The 27,980-nt window shown below is 40.3% G+C and overlaps 1 protein-coding gene across 2 annotated transcripts; it reads left to right on the forward strand.

The window, feature by feature from the left end:
• The first annotated feature begins 18 nt into the window (after positions 1-18).
• On the forward strand, positions 19-27,931 carry epb41l4b (erythrocyte membrane protein band 4.1 like 4B). Of its 2 annotated transcripts, XM_086037888.1 has the most exons (23): positions 19-797; positions 5,866-5,970; positions 6,042-6,084; positions 7,344-7,422; positions 7,651-7,695; positions 8,823-8,875; positions 9,760-9,880; positions 10,208-10,295; positions 10,370-10,458; positions 11,856-11,925; positions 12,030-12,199; positions 13,554-13,663; positions 15,744-15,780; positions 17,575-17,596; positions 17,723-17,829; positions 20,219-20,358; positions 21,225-21,346; positions 21,458-21,577; positions 21,675-21,730; positions 23,398-23,550; positions 24,303-24,423; positions 24,500-24,633; positions 26,073-27,931. In XM_086037888.1, exons 1-23 carry the CDS (start codon positions 543-545, stop codon positions 26,134-26,136), a joined length of 2,304 nt encoding a protein of 767 aa, XP_085894014.1. In that variant the 5' UTR covers positions 19-542; the 3' UTR covers positions 26,137-27,931. The 2 variants fall into 2 exon arrangements, with proteins under 2 accessions (XP_085894014.1, XP_085894015.1); XM_086037889.1 differs by lacking the exon at positions 24,500-24,633.
• The last annotated feature ends 49 nt before the right edge of the window (positions 27,932-27,980 follow it).

The following is a 27,980-nucleotide window of genomic DNA, read 5'->3' on the forward strand; positions in this document are numbered from 1 at the left end:
AAGTTTCAACTGTTTCTACGCATGCGCACTTGAGGCTGTTTGTCCAGTTTCGCTGGTTTGACTTTAACCAGCGAGCTCAGAGCCGAGTTTGCGGTTCCCATGCGGTGCTTTTGAAGCTCGTCGATCCCCAGGGGGTGCTCCCATACCGGCCCAGATGCGCGAGACTTTCCTCCCCCCTCTCCGGAGCGTGTGACGAAGGGGTTCCCACTGCAGAGAGACACGGAGGGTTTTCCCCTCTCCCGGTGTGTCGGTGGGCAAACGTCAAGGAAGCAGGCGGCAGGTGCACCCGGGAGAGGACGGGGCAAGGAGGGAGGGAGGAAGGGGCGGAGGAGGAGGGCGGCCCCCGCGGAGAGGAAATCAACTGGTTGGCTTCTTCCATTAGCATGCGTGTCGAGTCCCAGCGTCCTGCCTGAGCCGCCGAGTCTCCTCCTGTGCCTGCCGACCGAGTGAGTCCTCGGCCCGGGGAGAGGACGCGGAGCCGACGGGACTCTCCACCCCGACCCACTAACGTCGTGGGACTCCGTCCTGTCACGGAAGGGAGAATGATGGGTTTTTTGCGCCGGACGTTCAGCCGCCGCTCGAGAAGCCGCTTCCAGGCGAGAGATGGGGACGAGCGGGACGGTACCGCCGGAGGAGGGAACCCCCTGCTCATGGCCCACCAGCAGCAGGTCGTCCACGCGCCCGCAGTGGTCACCGGGGGAGCGGCTGTCCACATCCCGGCTGCTGGGACCGCGAGGACCGCCATCACCTGCCGGGTTCTGCTGCTGGACGGCTCGGATGTCAGCGTGGATTTGTCCGTGAGTGGCTCCAGTGGAGCGTTGGCTTTAACTCTGGGTTCCTGCTGATGATTTCTTTTTTTTTTTTAATGTTTTTTTTTTTTTTTTTTGTATTTGTACTCGTGGCGTTAACTTTTTTAAGCCAAAGAGCGATAGATAGGTAGATGGATAGATGAGTGAGGAAGTTATCCAGTTTCAATTGATTGGTCCGAAAATTATTTTACTACAAGTAAATTAATCCTTATCTATCTATGCCAGCTATGTATAATGACAGGTACAACAATGAAATGCTCTTACACTACCCTAGATCACGGTAGAAGGTAGAATTAACCCGTGTATTCACTATCAACACAAAAATAATTTGGTGTTCAACTCAACATACCCTCATTTCTCAACGAGTCAGTTCAAGTGTGACAAGAGCGTCATTATATCAGTTTATATGTAGTTTTTGTGACATTTTTACATGATGATGATGTGGTGTGAAGTAAAAACGAATAAAGGTTGGCAATAGCTGACTGAGATGGATGGATAAATAGATACCCAGATACATCATATTTAATATACATTTACTTTTGTCCGAAAATGTTCCCCAACCCTGGTTTACATCTTATAGTAGCATACTGACCATCACTTTGGCGATACAGTAATTATTGGACTATTTTTGGGAAAAGAACTTATCAGTCATACTTCAACTGCATGAAAACTGGCAAAAACGAAAGTAAGATAACATTGTGCCACTGTTGTGTTGACAGAAAAATCACTGATGCTGGCAGTCGCCTAACAAGTTTAAACAGGCCTAAACAAGTACTAGCTTCATATTTGACCCACTCAAGTAGGTACCAAACTATAACCACAGATTGCGCTAGCCAAAATCACAATTTGTAGTTTTAAAGTGTTGGTTTGGCACACATTTTAGTCTGAGGAATTAAAAGAAAAACTTTTTAAGAAAACAAAGGATACAGACGTGTAAAATAGAGTACCGGTAATAGTTTAAGGTTGTTCTTGCTTTGGATCGATTTTAATGCTGCTGGCAGTTGCCTTTGTACTGTGCTACTTTTTTTTTTACTCCGGGCAACACTGATATTCACGTCAGCATGATGCTGTTTAAATGAGTCAACGGGTTTGACGTTCTGCCAGAAGCTAAGCTGCGCTGTGTTTTATTCACAGACTTGCTGGTTGTGAGAGTAAATTACTCCTTTATATGTTCTGTGTAGGAGCCCTGATAATCGCCCCATGTCGCCCCTACAGTAGGTTTGATTTGTATCATTTATATGGTTGTTTTGAACAGAAGTAAAGGAAAAAATATCAGGAGCTTTTGCAGGGCACATAAAATGACACTGGATTGGGCTGTGTACCATAACCACAGATTGCACTAGTCCATAACCACAGATGGTGGTACTAGAACATAACCAAAGAATGCTAGACCTGGCGCTTGTGCGATATAATTTTTTTTTTAAAAAACGTCGACGTTACGGTGTAACCATCTTTAGTTTGTCATGATGACGTATTGGATTAGCACGCTAGCTACACTAATGTAGCATTTGAGACGGTAAGACAACAGTCGCTTTTCTTTCTCTCTCTCTCATACTCTATGTATTGATCCATCAATCGATCAATCAAGCTACCTGTCTGTATAGATAGACAGATAGATAGATAGATAAAATTACCTTAATGGTAATATTACATTTTGGCTGCACACAGCATTACGTGGACGACCACTGGGCAAAGTAGGGTTCGCGGGCCACATCTGGCCTCTCATAGTCTCTGACCGGTCTTTGCAATTTTTTGGAAGTGAAAAAAAAATGTCAGCAGAATTTAAAAATATATAAAAGCATGTTTTTTTTGTTTTTTTTTTGTGAATGTTGATTTTTTAATGTCATTTCAACATGACATTTTTTCACCAGTTTGTATTTTAATTTCTATTTCCTAATTACAGCAACATACAGTATACCATAGCTACACAAGTGGCATCTTATGAAAACAATACATTTACTGCTTTATAAAAAAAAAAAAAAAAATCATATTTACGACTATTGAGCTAGCATGTTGCCGTGGCCCTCGATGCCCGTTTCACCTTCTCACATGGCCCCTTCTGAGAATGAATTGCCAATAACCCAAGATTGTGCTCTACTATATCCACAGGTTTTGCTACACTATAAATACACACCTATCGGTATTGGCAGAGCCCAAAAAAACATGTTCATCTTGCCTGTGCACTGAGAGGCGCGGCCTCATCTGGTTCCCTGTTTTGAATTTAGGGAAATTCACCCAAATAACCCGAATGGAGCCAACTTCCCTACCCTTTTGCTTTATGTTTTACACCATCTCCCTCTCTACTCAGAATTCCCCTCATCTTCCCTTCTTGTGCCATCTTAATCTTTTCTTACACGCCCTCTTGCTCATCGCCACTTTCTCTCCCCCTCCGTCCATCCTTCTCAGCCCTTCCTCTATTCCCAGACTCCCTGATCTGATTTGGTGTCACACACGTACAAGTGTGTGTGGGGGTGAGCGAGTGTGTGGGTATGCGTGCGTAAGTGCCTTTTGGTAAGACGGTTTCATTTTGAAGGTTGCGTGTGCGTCACCTCGCACCGCTATGCCCGCGTATTGCGTGTCTGCGTGTGTCCAGCTGGGACTCGCAAACAACAACATGTAGGTTCCGACAAATAATGCAGTGACACATGGCTCATCGGAGCGGTGGCTTAGTCACAGATGTGTTGCAACAAGTTTGCTCATGTCCTCGTGTCTCCCCGAAGGCTGCGACACAGGTGAGACCAGCCAAAAAAAGCTTATTAGACATTCGCCGTTTGGGAGTACGACACACCAGGCAAATTTGATCCCCGTATTGCTGCTTCAATAGGATCCAGGTCATGACTTCAAACACACTTTGCAGAATGAGCAAGGGTGCTTCTGCTGTTTTTTTTTTTTTTTTTTTTTTTTTTTTTACCTTTATTGATCCCCCCCTCCCTAATGTCCCCAATTCTTTAATAGCTCTGATTTCCCCACACACTCCCCAGGTAGTTTGTTTATCAGGATCCAAAGTACAAGGTTATCATCTTTTTACACACACACGCCCACTTGGTGTAAGTGGAGGAGTTTCTCTTCCGGTTGTCTTACTAGCAATGAGGTCCACGTGAAGATTTGGACATGAAGTATGCTCGTTTGGTTTCTGCTTTATTCCTAGACAAACAGTCTAAAGGTCTTCCCGCGAGGCTATTCTGCGTTTGACCTAAATGCAATGCAAACAGTTCACTAGAGGAAGTGCCCCACCAGAAATGAGAATATTTTCATTACTTATATCAGGGATGGGCATGATAATCAATTAGTGATCCGGCTTATGTTACTGTATGTGGAGTTGATTGTTTCTTAAAGCGGTTAAGCAGTTCGGATCATGGATGGATGGAAACTAAAAACAGTTTGGAGAGTCTCCTAAAAAAACAAAACAAGTGCCCATAAAATAGAGGATTTGATTTGCCCACCACGCAAATTTAAAAAACAAATCAAACCTCACAATGAACGTTTCTATAATTGCTCCATCATTATATAAGGCAAGGCAGCTTTGTTTATATAGCGCGTTTCATACACAACTGGTTGTTTCCCTGCCAATTATTTACCTAATACTCATTTTTTGGGTGAAAACACTCTTGACTACAGCATGACATATGAGTGATTAGCAGTCAACCTCAATTCCGGTCTTGCTGTATGGCATTTGCATGTTCTCCTTGCGCTTGCATGTTTTTTTTCCTGGCACTCTGGCTTCCTTCCAAGTTCCAAGGACATCCATTAAGTTCAGCAAAAATTCTATATTGTTCGTTGTTTTGAGTGTTAATGTGAATTCTTGATTGATTCTTAACAATTATTTGCACTTCAATTGACATTGGATTGTAGTAGAATGCAATTTTCAAATCACAAAGGCTGCAGTTTGAAGAAAAAAAAAAGCTTCATTACGGTCGGTCAGTGCCCTTTATTTTTTTATGTATATTTCATTTATGTATTTATTTATATAGTGTTAAAATACGTTCAGTAATTATGAATTGGACTACACGTTTTCATATTGTTTCAGCAAATATGAAATGTTAATGTGAAAAAGCCACAGATTTGTTGGCATTATTGCTTTAATTTGATTTAAGATTTACTGGCTTGTGTTTATAGGGTTGCTCTGTTATGAAAAAAAAAAAAATAATCACGATTATTTTGATAATAATTGAAATCACGATTTTTAACAACAAATACATTTCTTTGGAACACTATAATTAAGTGAATTCCCTTTGGACCAGACAAAATTGTAAAAAGCTGCAAATATATAAATTCGGGTATGATTTCCTTGTGTAAACAAACAGTGAGTTGGATATAAATGTATATTAATAATATTTTTTTACGATTATGCCAATTTTGTAATCGTGGAGTGTAACAATCACAATTGTAATTGAATTTCGATTAATAGCACAGCCTTATGTGTTCATGCCACACTTTTAGAATTTTGTGAAGTTGTTGTAGTGGACACTTAAAATACTGTAAATCAAAGTGTTTAGTAAGTCAACAACTGTGATTGAAGTGCTGTAGATAAACTTTCTTTCATATTAATGAATGAATTATTTGCATTTAATTGAGCGTAAATCTAATCTATGAGCACAAAACATTTATGTATGATAAATCTGATATTGTTTATTGCAATACAATTTGTTGCTTGTGTATTTTTTAGGGAAGGGAGGGAAGGGAAGAGGACATTGAAAAAATAATCACACATTTAATCGTAATCGCCCCAAAAAATTGCTTTTCGATTATTTTTCAAAATTGTTAAACCCTGCTATCGGCAGATGACTAGTCTAAGGCGCACCCTGCGTCATGGCCAAAGTCATCTAGGATAGGCTCCAGCTAACCCACACACCTGATGAGGATAAACGGCATAGAAAACAAATAAACTACTAACGACAAGCCATTCAACGGTGGGAATGTTGTAATGTGGCTGTTTTGGTTCGCATTACCTGCCAAAAAATACTGTAAGAGTCATTTTACCAAGAAAAGATCAGGTTACTCAACACTCACAAAGCCCCTTTAGGAAACAATTCACTTTTTTGTTCTTCTGTTGTAGAGCAAAAGCAAAGGCCAGGACCTTTTTGACCAAATCATGTATCACATAGATCTGGTGGAGGCGGATTACTTTGGGCTGCAATACATGGACACAGACCAAGTCTCGGTGAGTCCTCGACACGCACGTCGATAACCTTGTTTTTGGTCGCCACTCATTCTCGCTCGGCGCTCTTTCAGCGCTGGCTGGATATGTCCAAGCAAATCAAGAAACAAATCCGAGGTGAGTTCATCTCTCCTATGCGTTGAAGAATCCTGAAGTGCGCTTGCACGTGTCGGGAGCAGGTGGCACGTTATCAAACGTGGACAGGGTGATTAGCATTTCCAGCCATACCCTTGTTTGCTCTTCTGTGTGAACACGGAATGTAATACATTCGCAAGGGAAAGAGGATGTACACAACCTGTTTGCAGCCGGCGCATTCTGATGAGAGCAGATACAAGAGCTTCTGTAATTGACACAAATAGTGGCCAAGGGGGCTTATGTACTCTCCTGCAGAGGGTGGCAGGAAGCAGCAGTACTACTAAACAATGTGACTTGTATAATTTATATGAACCGAAAACTTCATTTTAAACACAGCGGTGCCGAGAGATACGAGATCAATTCGATCTTTAACCGCGCCAGTTACGCAAAGCACCGATATCGTAAATAATCTCTCCCCATTGAAATTAACTGGAATGCCTGTAATCCGTTCCAGCCGCCCCAAAACAAAACAAAAAAAATAGAATGTGTTGTAAAAAGAAATTGTCAATTTAGATTGCAGTTTTAAAAGAGGATGGCAACGCCAACATTTTCTTTACAAGAACCAGTCCACTAGTCGAAACATGGCATTCAGATTAATATTGCGTTTGTGGAATCAGTATAATACACACAAACACATATTTACATGGAGACGGTCTTCAGAAAACTGCCGTTTTATGAGTGGTTTTCCAAAGTCAGTGGAGACAGGCCTTAGAGTGTGCAGGATTCCCTGATAGTGTCCATTGTGTGTACATTTGCAATGTACTGTATATAGTGCTTGGAAAATAAAATGTAATACCTTAAAGGGAAGTCAACGCAAACATTTCTATGCAAGTCCACTAGTTGAAACAGGGTATCCTGATAAATATTGCGTTTGTGGAATAAGTGTTAATCCACTGGTTTTTAGCCATCTCTGGGGGCGGCCATTTTGTCTTCTGTCGACTGAAAATTACATCGCAACTGCTCACAACGACCAATCACGGCTCAGATTCAGAAAAAAGGTCAGCCGTGATTGGTCGTTGTGAGGAGTTGTGATGTCATTTTCACTCGACAGAAGACAAAATGGCCGCCCCCAGAGATGGCTAAAAATGAGGTTATTTAGCTGGTAATTTATAATCCACAAACGGAAAATTAATCAGAATGTTTCAACTAGTGGGCCTGCTGGGAACATATTCTTAAAAAAACTATGTTTGGGTCGACTTCCGGGATGTTGAGCAATTGTCTTTTGGCCTCCCTTCTTTTAGATGGTTCGCCATTCCGACTCTTCTTCCGAGTGAAATTTTACTCCTCAGAACCAAATAACCTGCGTGAGGAATTCACAAGGTAGGAGAAAGAAATCTCTATTGGCCAGAGCATGATGAGGAGGAGGAGGTGCTCCTGAAGGGCTGCAAGGCTAATTACTTTGTTGCCATGGGCAGATTTGAATTAAAAAAAAAAAAAAAATCCAAATAGACTTTCTAGAGCAAAGTATGTGTACTGTAACAGACCAGGGACAGTTGTAGTACATTAGCAAAATGTATGTTACATTACATTTTTCCTCTCTCGCTGCAGGTATCTGTTTGTGCTGCAGCTTCGACAGGATATTTTGTCTAGCAAGTAAGTCTTTCCCGCAGACTTATTGTAGATTGTTAATAATGATGAACGGTAAATCAGTGGTAACATGTTTGTTATTAGTTTGACGTCATGGAGACCACGTATACCGCTCTAAATGTGCTGCTGCATTTTCGCACGCAAACTCCTCTAAATGTTTTCATTTTCTTGATATTTTTGTCATGGAAACAATATAATGCCCCTTTTCTACTAGTAATACTACACTGTATTTGACGCACTGTTTTGTACCAGCAAAGGTACCACCAAGTAGTACTTGGTTCCAAAGATGCTGAGTCAGCTATAAACCACTGCTGGTCACTCATTGGTGGAGCTTATTTGTCATTGTAACATTTGAGGATACACGGCTAGATGATAACGTGTGACATTCCACAGTCTACTTTGCTGCAGCGCTGCGTTTCCTTGCTGCCACTTAGTCTCCTCTCGAATAATTATTTTCTTAGAAGTAAATACAGAAGAACTTTGACCTCTTTTTTTGTTGCTGTTTGTTAGTGTGTCTTGTTCCGGCTGTTGTGTTCATTGCAACTTACAAGTCATTTTTTTTCTTTTTTACCAGATTTTGGATTTTTTTTCTGGGATTTTATTCCCCATTTCCCCCCGTATTTTGGGGAAAATGTTTATCGGCGTTTTTTGAAGAATTTTCTGGATTTATTAAAAAAAACTTTAAAAAGAGAGGAAAAAAATCCAGAACTGTTTTTATTTACTTTCTTTTTTTTTTTTTTTTATTAATCAATGCGCCACTCAGAGTGTGCTCGCATGCAATCCGCGGTCCCATCCCTGATGTAGACTGAGCGTTTGATTGACTTGTGGACAGTCAGTGTCTTAGAGACACACACACACACACACACACGCACGCACGCATTCACACACAGGCATGTTGCCCATCTCTATGTTCCGGCTCTATCTGGGCCACAGATCCCCCGAGTGCAGCTCTATTATAACACTCAAGATCAGGATCTGAAGAGGTGATTATTTTGGGAAAAGGGTTGCTCCTCCTTTACACACACACGCACACACAGATGATTGTATTTGACTTGGCGAGTGTGTGTGCAGCAGTCCCACTGAAAGCAACTCATCACACCAGTCTTACCCCTTTTTTCCCCCCCTCTCTTCAGATTGAAATGTCCATATGATGTCTCAGTAGAACTGGCCGCCTATTGTTTGCAAAGTGAGTAGACTTAACTTCCCAGATGATTTTATTTCTTTTGATTTCGTTGACCCAATATTCGGAAAGGAATGGAATATATCATTTTTGATCCCGGGTAAAGATTAGAGGGAATAACTTGAGCGTGGTGTTGCATTAATAGCTTTTCATCACTCTGAAATATGATTTTTACTCCCAACACAATGGTTGTGATACATGCTTCAAATCAAAATAAGTTACAAAATTATTTTCACCACGGTTGTGAGCCACATTAGATACACTTGCACACGCAGTGATCCAATACAACAGCTGTTTCAAACATGCATGCATTACTGTAGTGCTCACTTTTAATATTTATCTATTGCAGATCTACACCATTAAAAATGTACAACTCCAAAAGTAAATATATTTTAAAACTGACACAATTATAGATTTAAAAAAAAAAAGGTAATTTCTTTAAAGCGGAAGTCAACCCAAGCATATTTTTTTCAAGAATATGTTCCCAGCAGGCCCACTAGTTGAAACACCACGTTATTACCACGTCTATTGGTGGTGCAGAATTAACTGTTGTTGAATCATCCGTCCAAGTAATTGAAGCAAAATGGAGTGCAAGTGTGTAATGTTTATTTGCTTATTTGTGTAAAGGCAATTCTTGAAATCAACATTTAGTTTATTCACAGCTGGAAAAAAAGAACCATTCATAAATGTGTTGATCTGTTTTTGCCATTGTTAAGTAAATGTAGTCCAGTGTCTAAAAATCGCTTGCAGATGAAGTGATAAAGCTCAAGTATTTGAGAGACCACTGAGTGTGTGCTTAAGGTTTAGGTTGTTTAGAAATGTTCGTTGTCTCCATGCCTTCCTGTTCGTCTCTGTTTTTCTTAGTTGTGTTCCTTTTTTGTATGTCCAAGGTGAGCTGGGAGACTGCGATCCCTTGGATCACTCTCCCGAGCTGGTGTCGGAGTTCCGCTTCACTCCGAAGCAGAGCGAGGCCATGGAGGCGGACATCTTTGGCAGGTGGCTGGATCTCAGGTGAGAATTAAGCCCTTTTCGCTGTCAGCTGCGGCGCTTACTTGTTGCCGTTCCGCCCCACCCCCACCCCCACCCCCACCCCCTCCTCCTCCTCTTCTAGTCCAGTCAGTTAGCCAGCCACCCTCTCGCTGGTCTGTGTGAAGGATTAAGGGGGATTAATCCTAGGAGGGTCTTCTTGATTGATTCCGGGCAGTATTTAACCCAGCGGCGGTTTGAACGCTCCCATCTGGCATTAGATTACATATGCTGTGCTTTCACTGGGCCACACAAGGACAAATGGACACCGATCACCAGCAGGTTATATTTTGGTGATGTCATACTCGACAGGGGGAAGAGTCCATCCCAAGCCGAGATCTCCTTCCTCAACAAATGCAAGTGGCTGGAGCTTTACGGCGTAGATATGCACTTTGTTAAGGTGCGCCTCATTTGTTTATTTATTTCACATTGGTGTGCATTCTCGAGTGCGAAATGTGCATGTGGTGTCATCAGGGGAGAGACGGTTGTGACTACGCGCTCGGTCTCACTCCTACTGGCATCCTGGTGTTTGAGGGTTCCAACAAAATCGGCCTCTTCTTTTGGTAAGAAGTCTTGAACCGTTTTTTGTGTGCACCCAAAGTGCTTGTGATTCATGAGCGAAATGTCAAACACTTATGCGGGGTGTCCCCTGCTGTTTTGTTGTTACAGCATTGAAATATCAAGACATTTGATAAAGTCTCAAAGAGAGGCCACGATTTCAGCAGAATTTTTGCACCGTTGATTGTCATGTGGGTGTTGAATGAAGTTATTCAAATTTCAAAAGCAAAAATCACATCGTGGACAACAGCGAAGTGCCTCGCACCTGTCAATCTGCGCCTCAAAAGTAAACAAATGGCTCAACAGAGCATGGCTGGAGCACTCATGCACTCACTCCAAGACACAATGGCTCCAGAGTGTAGACTGAGATTGCTTTTATTGTTTTTTCACCCATCCGTGGCTGCATGAGTGACAAGCAAATAATTAATGCTTCACAATGTTTTTAGATTTTTTTTTTGCCGCGCTTTTGTTACACCTTGGCAGTGACATTTTAGTTATACAAGTCGTCTCGAAAATTACTTGAAATCTGAGTAACTAAAAATGAAATATTTGTTTATTAAAATTCAAGCAACAAAGTCAAATGCATACGACCTAGTCCTATTTGTACATATAAATCCTATATGTACAAATTTCCCTATTGACATTTTTTCCGTGGGACCAATTCTCACCTATTTGCGGACAAACTCGCCTAGTCATTTTTCTGTCACATTGTAAGACGCGACCAAAGAACTGGATAATAGGAAAGTGTTAATTAGTGTCACAGAAGTATTTAAAGTGATACATCTTGACTGAGAGGCTAACATCTTTGTATATCGGGGAGGAGGTAAGTTTAGCCCGGGTTGCTATTGGAAGTTAGGAGAGTCTTCACCAAATGTGCATGTGCACTTCTCGGGCATTTTATTAATCAGTTATCTGGAAACCATTATTTGAAGTGTAATGTTGAGATGAGTTTGAAATAATGTTTTAGTGTTTTGGGATAATAGTTGTATCTTTAAACTATTAAAATAGGAGATTTTAAAATTTTAGAGGCGAGGGGTCAAATATTCACATTTTATTCCTGCAACTTTCGTCAGGGCTCGGACCCAATCTCCCGTGAATACGTTTTTGAACTGATTTCACAAAAACACAGATTTCGTTTCATTTGAATTTTAGTTGCATAGAAGAACAAGAGTCGTAGCTACCGGCGGTTTTTCTGTGATGTAATGCCGTAAGAAAGAAAACTGAGTTAAACAATCATTTTTAGGTCATTTTTTGGATCATTTCTTCAAGAATTGGCTATATTTTTAAACTATGTATTTTGTGGGACACCCTTGCTCATACAACGCATTTATTTTAATTGCGTTTCCTACTTGTGTAAATATGGAAAGAAAAACTACATTTGTGCAATCCGTGTGATATCTAGGCCAAAAATCACACGTCTGGACTTCAAAAAGAGCCGACTCACTCTGGTGGTGGTGGAAGATGATGATCAGGTTTGCGTCTACAAGCTACACAGGCACATGCACGCACATCACAATGAGGTCAGTGTTGGCTGGACTACAAATATTATTATATATATATTTTTTTTACTTTGAAGGGCCGCGAGCAGGAGCACACGTTTGTGTTCCAGCTGGCAAGCGCCAAGAGCTGCAAGCACGTGTGGAAGTGCGCCGTGGAGAGCCACGCCTTCTTCCGGTTACGCCAGCCAACGACGGGCAAGCCGGGCCGCAGCGACTTCACGCGCCTCGGCTCTCGTTTCAGATTCAGGTAGAATTTGCAGGAAATTGTGCCAAACGTTTGATACTCATTTACCATAGAGAAACCGTTTGACATCACCGAAGCAGATTAAGAGACTATAAAACAAAAAACCTCTTTAAATTGAAGTTGTCCTAATGTGACTAAACCGGCCGTGTTCGGCGGCGGCGTCGTGTTTCAGTGTAGTGACGACACACAGCAGGATTTCCTGTGTTGGTGCGTTTCATCGTCTCAATCACAAACCTGACGACAAGGGCACAAATTAAAATCCTCCCGTCAAATGCGGCGATACAACGTGCCCCTCCCCATGGACATCAATGGAAAAAGGGGAGAGTCAAAGGCGTGAGCACGAATTAAAAGAGGCAGTGCCGCATGCATTATGAAAGTTGGGGAACACGTAAAAATGTTTGTTACACCCATTGGTTATGGAGGATAATGAAACAAATAATAATAAAAGAACACATCAGGTGTCAATTCACAGATTTTGTGTCATTATAATGTAGTACAACAAGTACTTCCAAGTTTTTTTTTTCCTGGCCCTGTTCCACTAAAACTGCATTTCTTCTAATTACATGCATTATTATTCATATAAAATGCTACTAAAGTTACGAGTTGGAATTCTGCTGTGAACGAAAATGTAAAAATAGCATCAAGTCGTTGGAGGGATGCTCGTCCGCTTGCTGGCTACTATCAAAGTGCCCTTGAGCAAGGTGCTGTCGCCAGCCTTCATTTCAAGTAGTGCAGCAGTGCTTGCGTGCCTTTTCACTTTGAATATCTTCTTGCATGCATGCGCGTGTCATCTGGTTCTCCATGTGGTGTAAAACACAATATACGGCGGTGCGTGAGTTAATTTTCCCCTTGAGGATATTATAATGAGTATAATGGATTGAATTACATTTAAAAAAAATAAATTCTCCTAAGAACGGAATGAAGGCAGCAAACCAAAGGATGTGTACATCGTGTCTATGGTTACTTGGTATCTATGGAGGTGTTCCTATGGCAACCGAGATATGCCCTTCGTATTGTTTTCCGTCTCACTTTTTATGAAGCAAATACTCTCACTTGATGGGCACTTCCTGTTATTTTTAAGAGCAGCTTCACAAAGTGCATCCTTATCAGCAGATTTGTTCTTACAAGGCAGCAACATCTTTACTGAAAGTCAATTAAATTAGCCTAATAGAGCAATCGGCCCAATTACTTCAGTCGGAATGATTTTAATGAGGATATATTACCACTTTAAATGACGAGATGTTTTAATTCTATTTGCGCGCGAACTAAATTTCCAGTGTCTAATACTTGAGCTGTGGCTGCAGCGGCAGCAACGACAAGCAAACAATCCTTAATTCCTGGTGCCTGTCAATCTCAGCGGAAAGACGGAGTACCAGGCGACTCACGGAAGCCGGCTAAGGAGAGCCAGCACCTTCGAGAGACGGCCGAGCAAACGATACCCCTCCCGCACACAGTCGCTGGGCAAAGGTGAGTCTTATTTACAGAACCCCAATTCACCATTTTTTTGCCTGTCCGGCTGCGACCCTCCACCCTTGACCTGAGTACCCTTCCGGCTGCGACCCCCCGGCCATATTTATAAACATTGCCGCCCCCCCCCCCCCCCCCCACCCCCAAAAAAAACAAAAAACATGCATGATGCCCCCGCGGGAGGGAAGCTAACGGAAGAGGTTTATTTAAAGACAATTAGCTGGCTAGCTTACTATTCAAACCCGCCGTGGACACGCTTCAAACGCGCCACTTACTCACGTACTTACCCAGCTGCGTGTACTTCCTTCCGTTGTGAGCCCTGGGGTTGGTTTGTCGTATTGTATAATTATTTGGGTCCAACAGACGACAAGTCTGCAAGCATTCAACAAGTTACTTATTTATTTTCCACACTTCCCCTCCTTCACACTTCCCGGCCTTCAAAATAAAAGCATGGTAGCAAACCACTACACAGCAGTTTTGCTTTCCAAAAGTAGGATAGTGCATGATGTGCCATACTCGAGTGCTGCGCGCGGCTTGAATATACCCCGGACACAAGTTGTTTTGAAAGAAGCCTAAAAAGAAACCTTTCACCGAGTGGGCTGAGATGAAATTTGGCCGCCTCGCGAGCACGTCACACGCATGAGGGCCGATTAGTGGGCCGGACTAAGATCCACTTCCGGCCATGCTTAGTACAGCCATTTTTTTTAATTTGTCACCCGCCACCCCTCCGCCCCAAAAATGGGCATCCGGCCGGGCCGGAGGGTCCGACCGGTCCGGCCCAGGGACGGACTGCCCAGCTCTGCTTATTTATCTCACAAACATGTACTGTACATACAACCCCGTGGACTATAAGAACTTGCTACATGTCTGCTTTTCACACGCCTCTGAGTCATAGTTAACAGTTACCTCCTGTACACTCATCAACCACAACATTCTGTGCACTTGTACGCTTAAATGAGATCTGATATCTTGACAAAAGTATTAATGCTTAGTTTTGATTGACAGAGAGCTATTAACTTAATGAATGTTTATCAATGTGTTTGTAGTTTGCCTTGGTGTAAAACTGCACTGCATCACACCAGGCTTATAGTTTTTGATTTTTCATTTTAGTCCGTTTTTACTTTGCCTTTTGTTTTTTTGAACTCAGTTATAATTAGTTTTTAGAGCAGGTTTGTTAGGTTTTTTTTTGGAGGAGTGAGAAATGATTTGTCTTAGTTTCAGTATTAGTTTTACTTTTAAAAAAATGCAGTCGATGGAGTGTTTGTTGAGTAAAAGATGAACACCACAAAAGAGTCACAAAGTATTGTGAGGTAATGTAATCTACAATTCCAAAACAACTCTTTGAATTTCCTTCTTCTGTATGGCAGTAATAACAAGAAAAATACTTTTAAAATGAACACTGAAAGTTCATATGGGACATTAATTGGCAAAGATTTTTGCTCAACGGTGAACCCTTGCTTACTCGCAGTTCAGCACCCGCTGTTTCACATATTTGCAGATTTTATTTATCTTCGCATTTTTTTCTATTGTTTTTTTGTAACTTTCCCTGAGACTTGTGTATGTCTCCGCAGGTGCTTTGACTTGACATTTCTTGTGCTTATTCATGATGTCAACACGTCCTTTCCCCCCATTATCAAGTAACAAATATTTGAGTCCTGTCTTGACTCTCTGAAGGCATCATTTTCAATAGAGCTCTTTGTGTTGGATCTCATTTTACTGTGGATGCAATAAAATGTCTGGTGCTTGTATAATCATAATTCCAGACATCCGTTTTGAACAAAAAAAGAGGAAGTTCCCCGCTGTCGCCTTGAACTAATCAGTTAGAAGGTTCGTTTGAACAAACCGCCTCCCATTATCACGTCTCGCGCTAGTTGATAATTTACCTCGATAGCTTCAAGAAAGTGATTCACATTCCCGACGCCTAAGACTTTGAGTGGCACTTTTCTACTCATTTCAAATGCACCTGCCGTCGTTCCACTTGAATCTCCGTTCACACGTCAGTGAGAAAATGCAGTGACATAGAGTACATGCACTTGTTCTTTGCTAACATCGCGTGTGTGTTTGTGTGTCGCCCATACAGTTGCTGCCATTTCTCCAGCCAAGCCGCCACACATCAGGTAACAACGGGAAAACCCACACGCATGCTATTATATGGACATGCACTTAATATAAGTGCTGACAGCGTTAGGGGGCAGTGTGGCGGTGCCTCAGCAGATGGTCACAAATATATGTAATTATATTTATCAATACAGAGCTGTTATTTCAGAAAAGGAATGTTATGTGCTGTTCCATCAACCCCCGATTTGTCGTCCAAACGGCCTAGCGGGCATGAATTGTGGGTCATTTTCTAAGGGGTACTCATAATTGAGCCCCAAGGGCTTAAAAAAGGTTTTGTGTCTGCTATATGGGTTAAGGTTATTTTTAAATTGGGAAGGTATATTTAACCATTAATGATTGCTGTGCTATTTTTAGTTTCGCTGCTAAGAGGTTGCCGTTCAACCAGTTTCCCCAGTAGAAAATGCTACAACAGGATTTCCTTGTAGAACATTTCCCTGTCCTCTCATCATGACTCGTATCCATCACAAGACAGACGGAGGTCACATGCACTCCATTTTTGTTGTTGTTGGAAATCCAAAATGAGTTAGTCAGGCCACTTTTTTTAGTTAGTTTTTATTTGTCGAATACTGTCGCAGAAAATGACAGCAATGTGGGGAAAGACTTAAAAGAGTTGTTAAGAGATACTGGGGATTTTTAATTGTTTCTATGGATACCATTTGTATTTTTTTAATTCTGTGAAACGCTTTCATGTCTCAAATGTATTGACATCATTTCCCAATATTAAAGTTACAGTGCAACCCGGATCCGGAATGAAAAGTTGGAGAGGGCCACTCCATAATAAACAATGTAATAAATAATTTTAAGTCACTCGTGAATATTCTGTCAAATATATGAATTCTATGATGCATAATACTTTTAGATTTGTTTTAATTGATGTGAAGGTGTGTAACAACAAAGACATTTAATATTAAGGCGCCTTGGATAGCACTCAAGGAAACAATACAATCTAACAGTGAAATCAAGGTAAAAAGCAAAATCAAAACCATCCATACATCCTCACGAGGGTCGCATTAAAAAAATATCCATATCCAAGATTGCATTACAAATCAAATTTATTGTATTTTTTATGTGATTAACCGTACAGTATTTGTGACTTTCACATATTTGAACTACAAGTTCACACTCCACTCATACGCTTCAAGTTCAAATTTGCCGAGCAGCAAAAAAAAAAAGATTAAAATGTAAATCATAACAAAACATAAAGAAAAAGGTTTCATTTTGAGCATTTTAAATTAATTTTGCAGAAATATTTCTGTCATCTTCAATACCGTACGTAATATTAACAACCGAACATCTTGAAACTCTGTTTTCTTGTTTTAAGAAAAAGCATGATCTGTTTACCCTGAACTTGCCTCCTTGGACTTCACTCCGCTTGGCTGCCTCACAAACTATGCTTGATCCACTCGCAAATTTGCTTGACTGAATCATGGCATGTGGGAAGAGTTACAATGCCCATGATTGGTCTGTCTGTTGTGCGCATACATTGACTACTGTAATGACCTGAAAAGCTGACATAAAGCTATTAAAGCTAAAATGAGATTAGCATAAATCCCCCTCAATGCAAGTTAAATGAAACAAGCACAGATCACACTATGATCTGGTAATGCGTCTGGGTCTGTATCGAGTCCGCCTATTGAGGACCTTTGCTGCAGATTATGCAAGGACTGACCAGGATCCTTTAGAAACATACAAAGTTGGCCAAGCTATGAATCACATTGGTCTTAACTGTACATAGTATTAAAGTTAATCTGCGATCGCTGATTGTTGTCATTTTTTCTCTGCCGTCATGCCAGCCCTGATCCCAGCCTACATGCAGTGAGTGACCTCGGATGACCTACTTACACACACACACACGCGCGCGCACACATTCATAGCATGTGCAGGTCTGGCTTCGTCTGTGCAACAACTTTTAATTTTGGTCGTCTCTACAATCCTCTCCAGTACCAGCACAACATCCCGCTGGCGGGTCACGAGGCGTGGCGGCCGTCCCACCCCGCCTACACGCCCTCCGTCTACCTGCAGCCCTCCGGACACACGGCGCCGCACAGGTAGGACGGGGGCGGGACCTATGTGAGACCAGGGGGTAACGTCAATAGGGAGGCACGGCTTTTTAGTATAGGGGTGGGCAAAGTATATTTTTAAAATGGGAAGATGATCCAGGTCATTCGTAGATTAGGTAAGAATATGTCAAATAAATTATTTAATTGTGAAGTAGTATTTTTTTTATAATTAATGATCATGAATTGATATGAAATTAAATAGAAATGTTAATTTTTCATTTATTTTTATTTTTGCATTTACAATAAATCTATTATCCAATTCTATCTATGTTTAAATGTATGTTTAGTCAAAAAACAAAAGGCAGACTGGTTTGATAAAATGTGCTTGGATTTATTGGATGTAAAAAAAAGAATGTCAGGCTAAATGGTTGTCCCCCCGCATATTCACGTCACCAAATCTGGCCCTCTTTGCGAAACGTTTGGACACCCCTGATGTAAATACTTTGTGGGACCGATTAAAGAGCAGAGTGGACTGCATGTAGCCCTCGGGCCATATTTTGCCCGCCATTGTTTGTATGACTTTAGGAGAGCTAGCATGCAGGGCAGGTTTCTGTTTTTAGATGACATAGTATCTGTGTTTTCATCTCACTTCATGTCATGCATCTCATACGGTATGTACGTGTGTGTACTTGCTACGTGTGTCCATGTGTATGTGCGTGTGTGGTGTGTGTTCAGGCCTTCTGTCGAGGCCTCGCCCTCCTCTACCAGCCCCGTGTCCAGTCACCCCGTCGTCCCGGAACGAACCAGCAGCTTGCACTACGCGCCCATCATCAGTGTCGTTCACAAGGACAAGGTCATGACTACACTTTGACCTCTGTTTGACCTTGGACTTACAGAGAAAAGACAGAAAAGCAAAAAGCCCCTCATCCTCCTCCTCCATTATTCATCACATCTCCACATTGTGTGTCCAGTAGACACCTCGAGAATGTAACATGAGTCACAACAGTAGCTTCGTTTGCTTGCGAATGGTTCAATTATATCTCCTAATATATTTGTTGCTATGGACTTGAGAAAAAAAAAAAAACTGCTTTATGGTGTCTTATAGTAGGGGTGGGAAACATGGCTTGTGGGCCATACACGGCCCTGGAGAGCATTTGCCCGCCAAGAAATATCTGAGTCAAAGATGAGACAGAGGTTCTATTCCTAGAAGCATATTTAAAACTATTGTAAGCCACTGAAATGTTATGCAGTTTGAACATACAATACAGGAATATGAAAACCTACAGAATCACTGCCCTAGGAAAATGAAATTAAGTAGCATTCAAGTTGAAAAAGAAAATATTTATTCGCAAACGTTGAACATGCGCACCACCATTGTACCAGATCCAATTCATTTTTCCGATTCGTGTTTTTAGCTTGAATTTCTGTAAATTGCGCATTCTTCTTGTCATTCTTCACCCTGAAAATAAAGATGTAAAATATTAACATAAATACAATTTGGGTAAAAACATAGTTTTTACACCTCTTGTGAAATTTTACATAATTTGAGCGAGAATGTTGGACTATGAAATTTTATGAATTTTTGGGGAAAACTATATATAAAGCCATCATTTGAAATGTGCGACATTAACTAATATATTTACACTTCAAAAGCGCATTCAAAAGCACGTCACCCATGCGTGACTTATTACACATAGGGAGTTATGATTGGCCAAAATGTGCTTTTAATGTGGACAGTGACTATGTTTGGGTAGGAGTTACTATTATAATTCTTATTATTTACACTGCACATAGACGATACCATTTTAAAAAGGTCTGTGGTATAAGTAGACATGGCCTTCATTGGACTGAAATGGCCCCTGATCGAAAAAAAAGTTCCCCACCCCTGTTTTGCATATGTCTCACTTTGTTGAAATTACAGGAAGCAATTACATGACAAAATAATATAATTTTCCCGAGGTTATAAGGGTCCAAACATGCAGATACCGTATGCTGCTGTAGGAACGCTGCATGTTTGTTGTTGCTTATGCTATCTAGTTCACCGTGACATCATGAATGACAGTGATTGCTTACCAACCAATTGTTTACATATGTTGTACAATAATGTGGTTTTGCTGTGATAGTGGGTGGAGCTCTATTCTGGAATCACATTGCGGCTTAATAAATGAATGAATGCGTGTTTGCCATATTGCTTATAAAATAAAGAAATGTGAATTATTTTTCATGTTCTGTATTATGGAGTGTGTCATTTGAAAGATTTTAACAAGTTGGAAACTTACAGTGGGACTAATTGAGAATTTTCAGGAATCAATAGGAATGAGTTTGGGAATGTTATACAAAGAGAAATGTATTATGTGTAATTCAGTTGTGATGTGGAAAAAAAAAAAATATTGTATAGGCGGGATTGATTGCTTTGGATGTGCCGTGTCGTCCTCAGCTTCCCTCTGAGCGGTCCCGCCTCCGACCATCAGCTCAGTGTGGAAGAGAACGAGATGTCGTATTCCGGAAAGGTTCATCGACGTCACCGCCGCCACACGCACAGCCAGGACACGCTTTGCCACACTCACAACAAAATCAGTGAGTACAAGCAGGCCACTGTGGAACTCTGGGAAACTGCTGATGTTTGCACTATTTCTGTCCCATCAGTCTTCGTGATTTCCTTGAAGGGATTTTCGGCATCTACATATACGATATTGTCAATACAAGGTCCTTGTTTTTAGTACTTAATAGACAGGTCTTCTGCTTCATTGGCTATTTCACTTCCATTATTGCAGTTGGGTCGTTTCCTTGTAAATGAAGCCATGCATGACAAGGTACAACAGCAGTTGCTGATATAATTTCCTCATTGCTTTTTAATACACAAAGCCTTTATCGTGGATGTAAAAAGTCTACAGTCTTGTTTAAATGCCAGGTTTGTGAAATCCTATTAAAATATATTACACTATTAATGTGCTCTGTAACCACAACTAAGTTGGGGCGGGGGGGAAATCTTTTCAAGAACTGAAATAAAAATTGAAAGTCAAGGCTTCAATGAGCCAAGACACACATCCAAGAAGATGGGAGATGTACAAAGCAGACAATTAGTTGCCATAATTTCCAGATGACTTTTGGGGGGAAAAAGGTGATTAGACACAAGGAAAACAATGCTTCATTTTGATGGGTAAGTTTTATTTTCTTATTAACATGTATATTGTATTTAACTCGTTCACTGCCATTGACCAATTTACTTGTCTTTTCACAGTCAAACCATTCAATCCCAGGAACTTATTTATAAATTTTTTTCTATTTTTTTCAAATGTTGATCAAAAGAGGGTCTGAAAATGTCTGGCAGTGAATGAGTTAAATATATAGTTCAATGCTTAAGACGTGCAGTCCAAGCCTGACGCACGGACACACTCAACACTGGACTACCTACCTAATGTAATTTTCTTTATTTCTGCTAGAGTGTCGAGCATCGCCCCGTCTCGGCGGCGAGTTGGACATGTCGCCGTCTTTCCGCAAGGCCGTGGAGTCAGACAGCGAGTGTCCTGCGTGGCCCTCACTCTGCATCAACATGGACAAGAAGGTCAGACACATTTCCACACATTGACTTTCTTCCTCTGCTGACAAGATGAGACGTTTCCGGTCCGCCTTCACTCTCCTCCTCTTTTTCCTTTTCAATGTGTGTCATCTGCAGGGAGAAGAGAAGCAGCTCTCGGAAAAATCGCTCCACCCTTCCACTGCCTCCTCCCCTGCCTTGCTTCCAGACCACCTCAAATGTAACATTCTTAAGGCCCAGATGGAGGCGGCTTTCAGAGTGGGTACCATACAAAACATGATCTCCGGCTGATATTCTCTTCATAATGCCTTTGTTTGCATATTTGCATCCTTTTTGTGCCTCCTCCGCTAAATAGAAGGACGGTTCAGTGAGTTCCAGAGGGAAGAACTCCGATGTGCTTCTCAAGGACAGGCAAGTTCTATTCATCTTTACTTTTCTTGCTCTTTCTTTCTCTATGCTTGTTCCCACTTACAAAAGTGAAACTTCATCATAACCTAGTTTTTCTGTACTGATCAGATATTGTACATAGTGTCAAGGGCGTAACCATAGATTGTTAAGAATTCTGTTGATACAGAATTGATTTTGGAGGAAAGTGCTTTAATATGGTGTTTGAGGTTGGGTTTTTTTTTGTGTTTTTTTGTTGTTGTTATTTTAGTAAGTGCTCACATTTTATGATTTTGAACAAGAATGAGGAACTTCAAACTGAATTCACTTTTTTAGGCTTTAATTTAAGGCAGCTCGCTGAGCTTTTCGGACAAGTCAGAAATCAATCAAGCATGTTATAACGTTCAACCTTTCTTTCTGTTCAGGTTAAGTCACATTAATTGCTAATAATTTGATGTTTTGAGAGATAATAATATTACAAAAATTGTGGATAATAATAATTTAAGTGGACGATGTGTAAAATGTTTTGATTTTTCAATATATCATTCATTTAAAAAACATTTTTCATCTACAACAATATGCAAAAAAAATATGCTCTCTCTCACATTAATGTAATTATTTTTATATAATCGCAGGCGAAGTAATCTCAAATTATATTACAAAGGGCGCGCCTCCCCTACGGAGGCTGCCATGTTTCGCTGCCATCTTTGTGCTACGGATAATCGAAGCAGACAAACTTCGCGAGAGATGGTAGGTCCACATTATATACAGCATGTGTAACAAGTAGATGCGCTTACTTTGTCACATGAGAAATATTAGAAGTCGTTTGTGATTATATTTTGCCAATACCTCTGCTGAAGAAAGTGGTGGTAGCCTTGCGAGTATGCTCTCTCGGAGGCACCGTAGTGCGTGTGCTTCAAAATGCACGCGCTTCCATATTAGGTAGCTGCATTCTATTATTTGACCACTAGATGGCCCTGAATTATACACTTTGTCCTTTTAACATTACATTTTGGTAACATTTTCTTCATAATGGTGTTAACCACTACAATAACTTAAAAAATCGTTACTTACCAATGCTGTTGATTTATGGAAGCTGTGGCATAAACACTACAGTGGGTGCAGGTCTGAAACATTTGAGAAGCACCATATGTCTGATCTTACCCGTATCCAGTTATTTCTGAACACATATTGGCATCTTTAAGGAAGTACATCAAAAATATCTTATTGTATTACGTGCTGAATTATTTAGAAAATCTCAATTGATGTGCAATATCACACACTAGTCATTCACAGCTGGAATTCCTGTGTAATTCATCTTCTTAGGTTTTTGTTATGGAACCAAAAGTCTAACATGTAGCGTACAGTGGAACTATCGTTAAGTGGGAAGTGGGACCGGAGTCCACTATTTTTCTTCCTTTTGCACAGTCACATAAAGCTACTATAGTGTTTGTATGTTCTTCTCGTGCTACTCTGGTTTCCTCCCACCTTCCGAAAACATTCAAGTTAGGTTAATTGATGACCTATTTTTGCCATAAATGTAGATGTCAGTGTCAGTGCTTGTTCATCCATACATTTCCTGTGATTGAAATTTAAAAATCAGCTGGGATAGGCTCTAGCTCACCCTAATGACGACAAGCACTGAAGAAAATGAATGGATGTTTCGTCATTGTATCCTAAAATGCTGTCAACAGGTATCAGAACTCCTCTCAAGACTCATCAGCGTCCAGTTTGCCTGCAGACAAAATGTCCCCGAGACCGGATGTCCGTTTTGCATCCGAGAATCTCCATCCCAAATCCAGCTCGTGCACCAACCGAAGGAAACGTCTCGTCAGACAGTTCAGCTTGTGAGTTCTTTTCACACACATCACTCGAGTGCACTTGAGCCTAAATGTAGGTGCGCTAAATGTGTGTACGGTCGCAACGGCTTAGTGAGCTGCAGTATTGAGTCATTTTTCGCAGATGATAAAGAATATATGTCTGTAAGTATCGCTGTAGTGTTCGTCCATGTGTTGTAGTTTGTGTTCATAAATAGATTGCTTGAAAGTTATAACTACTGCAACATCTATGCTAGGTTTGTTTGTTGTTAGGTTTTTGCATTTGTGTGTTAGCAATAAGCTATCAAACGTTTGTAGGTTATGTGATTTAGTTAAATACAATAAGTGATTCTCTTTATTTAATGTTAAAAATTCAACTGGTGATGACAAACAGCTTTAGGTAAGCAATTGGCCTCTTTTAAGAAAAAAGACGAGAAAAAAAAAATCTGCTGCTAGTTGTGATGTTTGCTGCAACCAATTACAGCTTTTAACTAAACTATTTGTTTGCAACTCAAGACAAAAACTAATTTGAGTGAAGTCCTGTCACTCATAGGTCAAGGTACAACTATGTATTGTTAGCCTGATAGTACAGTCATATTTTATTTTTTATTTTATTTTATTTTTTTGTAAAACAAGAAAAAAGCATATTAGTTTATTCAACTGCTTTGATAAAATAAGTTAAAAATGGCTTACGTGGTTATACCCTAGCAGGCTAGCGCTATATGCTGTATTTTTTAATCCTTCATTTTTATTTATTTTTTTTTCCATTTTTTGCTTCTCAGTAACCATGAAGATGAAGACAACCTTCCAGAAGCTCTTGCAGCCATCTCCTGTGAGAGCACGGCCAAGTCAGGCTCCAGTAGTTCACTGGACAAACAGATCCAGCCCTCCATTTACCCACAGGTAACACACATGCAGTTAAACACAAGAAGTTCATGGGAGAAAATGTATGAGGAATATATTTGTGTGCGCATTCCAGGTGGACAATGTGCCTACACTGGAAGTGGCTAGTCCATGCTGTGTGTCCCCTTTGCCTTCTCCCCACCTCTCTCCTTCGTGCTACTGTAGTCCCCTCCCTCACTTGGTCCCTTACCTTGCAGCCCATCATGACAGGTAACACCTTCGTCCCGTCATTTCCTTTGGGGACATTTTGCGTTGGACCCAGAGGTCTGCGGAAAGCCTATGAGCATCTATTCAATATTCTTAATATCCAGTTTAAGGTCCATGTACTACTAGCACACTATTTGTCCTCGCTGGTAAGACAATTAAGTGCATTGTTGACAAGTGCGGCGAACTAGTAGAACAACCATGTATTGCTAGTCATTTTTTATTCATATATTCTCTATTCTCCTAAAAAAAAAAGTTAAAAAAAACCTAATGTTACTACATATTGTAGTAGTTGTGAAACTATTCTATATTCAATTGCCGTCAACTGGAATCCTGACAAGGATTGCCGTTGACATCAATTGCTGTCAATTACTTTTTTTTTTTATAGGAATGGGCGGTGAAACGTCTTGGCCAACTGTGGTTTTAGGAAAGTAAAAAAAAACAAAAAACACTATGGCCAGCAGGTGGCAGCATTGGGTCTTGTTTGGGTGTGAAAACAATATGGACGCTTGTGAACATGGCAGGTCTGGAAATTCAACAAGCAAAGTGTTTGTCATGTTAAATCTACTGCAAAAAGTGTCACAAAAGAGAAAAGAAATGGCAGAGATTATTGAAATTTAGAAGTAGAAGCCATGATGTAATGTACATACATACACACGAATATACACACAAACATGCATGGTACAATACTGTACATGCACACACACTACTAAATACAACCACTACGAAATAGTCTGCAAATTGTTTGTCAAATAGAAAATGGTTACACTCCATAAGGGACTGCACATTTTCATTGTTGGTGGTGGTATTTTATAGAAGAAATGGACTGTTCCAATGTTTGAGGTGTCACTAAAGGGAAAATTATTTGCATCAGTCACCAATGTGCATAAAATATATCTTTTCACAAAAAAAAATGTTTTCTGTGTTTTTGGTCCAAAATGAAACTAACCCATATTTTACAACTGATTACTAAAAAATGGAGTAAGTTAAAAACATTTTTTATTTGAAATGAAGAGATCTTATCTTTCATTTGGTAGTTTCTGTGTTTACATTACATTACATTACATTACACAATATTTTGTGAGCCCTGTAATGCTTTAAATTTGCTGCCACTCAATAGTTGTTGTTTTTTTTTTATTGCTGGTATTTAAAGAGTTAAAACACATTGCAAAAATGTGCTTGTAGAAAATGTCATACAGCAGTGGAAGGTAGTAAATTGTAAAAATTCTCATAAAACATTCAATCTCCTTTTGCACTCAATTGTCTTTTTAGTGACGACAAAGAGCATATCCCCGGTGAGGTGACATGAACTTAATGTTTGCAGAAATTCATTGTAGATGTACCAAATCGTGTCTAAAATACACGTTTCATTCACTAATAAGAAAATAATCTAATTATAGGTACTGTGTGTGTGCGCGTGTTTGTGTGTGTGGGTGTGCGTGCAGTGGAGAGGAAGTGAGGGTGGACAGAGAGAAGATCCTAAGAGCCCTCTTGATGACCGAGCTCTGAGAGCCTGTCGCTTGACGCCCTGATGCGGAAGACCCAAAGGCGTCGGCTGCACTCTACATTTGTGTATTTGAGTTGGTTTTAGTTTTTGTATTATGAATTCATAATGAAAAAAATGTGATTATTTATTGTACATTGGATATAAAAAGTGTCCACATCCAAATGACAAGTTTTGGGGCTTTCAAAACAAATGCAAAATAAAAGCAAGATAAATAATTTCAAAACTCTTTCCACCGTTAATGTGACCTAAAATATGTTCAACTTAATTGAAAATAAAATGTCATCTTTTTGAGAGGGAAATAAAAATAAGTCATAATCTAGTTGCACAAGTGTACACGCCATCTTTTAAATGGAGATATGCCTAAAATGGGAAATTGTTGCCACATGTACTGATCAGCCAGTACTTGCCAGAAGTCGCTGCAGCTCCTTCAATGTTGCTGTTGGCCTTTTGGCAGCCTATCTGACCTTCTTCTCACATTTCATTAATTTTGGAAGGTTGTCCACTTCTCGTTATTATCACTGTTGTGCCATTGTTTTCCCAACTTGTCCACACTGTGTTCCATGGTTTAATTATATATGCCTTGGAAATTATTTTGTACCTTTCTCCTGACTGATACCTTTGAACACAGAGTTCCCCCTGCTGTGGAAACTCTGTGCGGACCATGGCTTGTGACTCCAGTAATGACAGGAAAAGCCTACTAGAACATCTGAACTTGATTTGGGGATAATCAGAGGCTCCTGAAATGGTGGCAGGTGTGTGCTGACTACCATTTAACTTGAGTTTGAATGCGACTAGTTAATTTTAAACAGCCACATCAAAAATTGTAAGCGGGTGTGTACACTTACGCAACCACATTATCTCAGTTGCTTGTTGTTACTTCCCCTCTTGTTGTACAAGTTAACATAAATGGTGGAAAAAACCAAAATTATTTATCTTGGTCTTTGTTTTGTTTATGTCACAAAAACCTGGAATCTGAACAGCAGTGTATTTTTTTTTTTTTTTTGCCACTGTATTTGCACAAAGACCTTTATGTTATATTTGCTGAAGACGTGTTCAGTTAGGTTCACTTTCTACTCGTCTAACTGACACTGTAGACTGTATATAAACTTTCAGATGGAACCCGAAGCAGCTTAAAGCAACAAATGGAGCCGCTGCTGCCTGCATGAGAACCACTGTCCGCGACAAAGGGTGTTTCATTTTTATTTTTGTCGGTTATTTTCCAACAACTTGAATGTACTTTACTTATTGTAAGAGAATAACACCTAAGTTGTGGCCGAGGCAAGAGACAGAGGTTCAATTGATGATACAGACAGTATGCATCCAGTTCAAGCTTTATCTACTGCATACGCTATGGACAAAAGTATTGGGACACCTGGCTATTACATCTCTATCTCTGTTCTAGTACATCACAATATGATTTCTTCAAATGAATCCAAGCATGCCTTTTTCATATGGAAAACACTTTGTGGACTGGGGTGTGTTCATGCTAGAACAGAAAAGAACTTTCGTAAACTTGTTGCCGTTTTTTAACTGTCCAAAATGTCTTGGGATTCGGGGGTATTGTCCAATACCTTGATTATTTGAATCATGAGAGCCTTTTTGTGCAGATTGTGTTGCATGCTCTTTTAAGCAACAAAGTATACACTTGATCCTTTAAAATGTACGTTTTGTTTGTTGCTCTCAGAAAGTCAAGAGAATTTTTAATGGGAAATTCTGGTCGATACTGCCCATAAAAGTATTACATTGTTTGTTTGTTTGTTTATTAAGAATTGAAGGAGTAACTTAAGTTATTAAAGTATATATTAATAACTTGGAATGTTTTATAATCATTTCTTGGGTTTAAAAT

Source organism: Filicampus tigris, chromosome 8, assembly GCF_054856515.1.
Source record: "Filicampus tigris isolate MCC_2025a chromosome 8, RoL_Ftig_1.0, whole genome shotgun sequence".
Lineage (NCBI taxonomy): Eukaryota > Metazoa > Chordata > Actinopteri > Syngnathiformes > Syngnathidae > Filicampus > Filicampus tigris.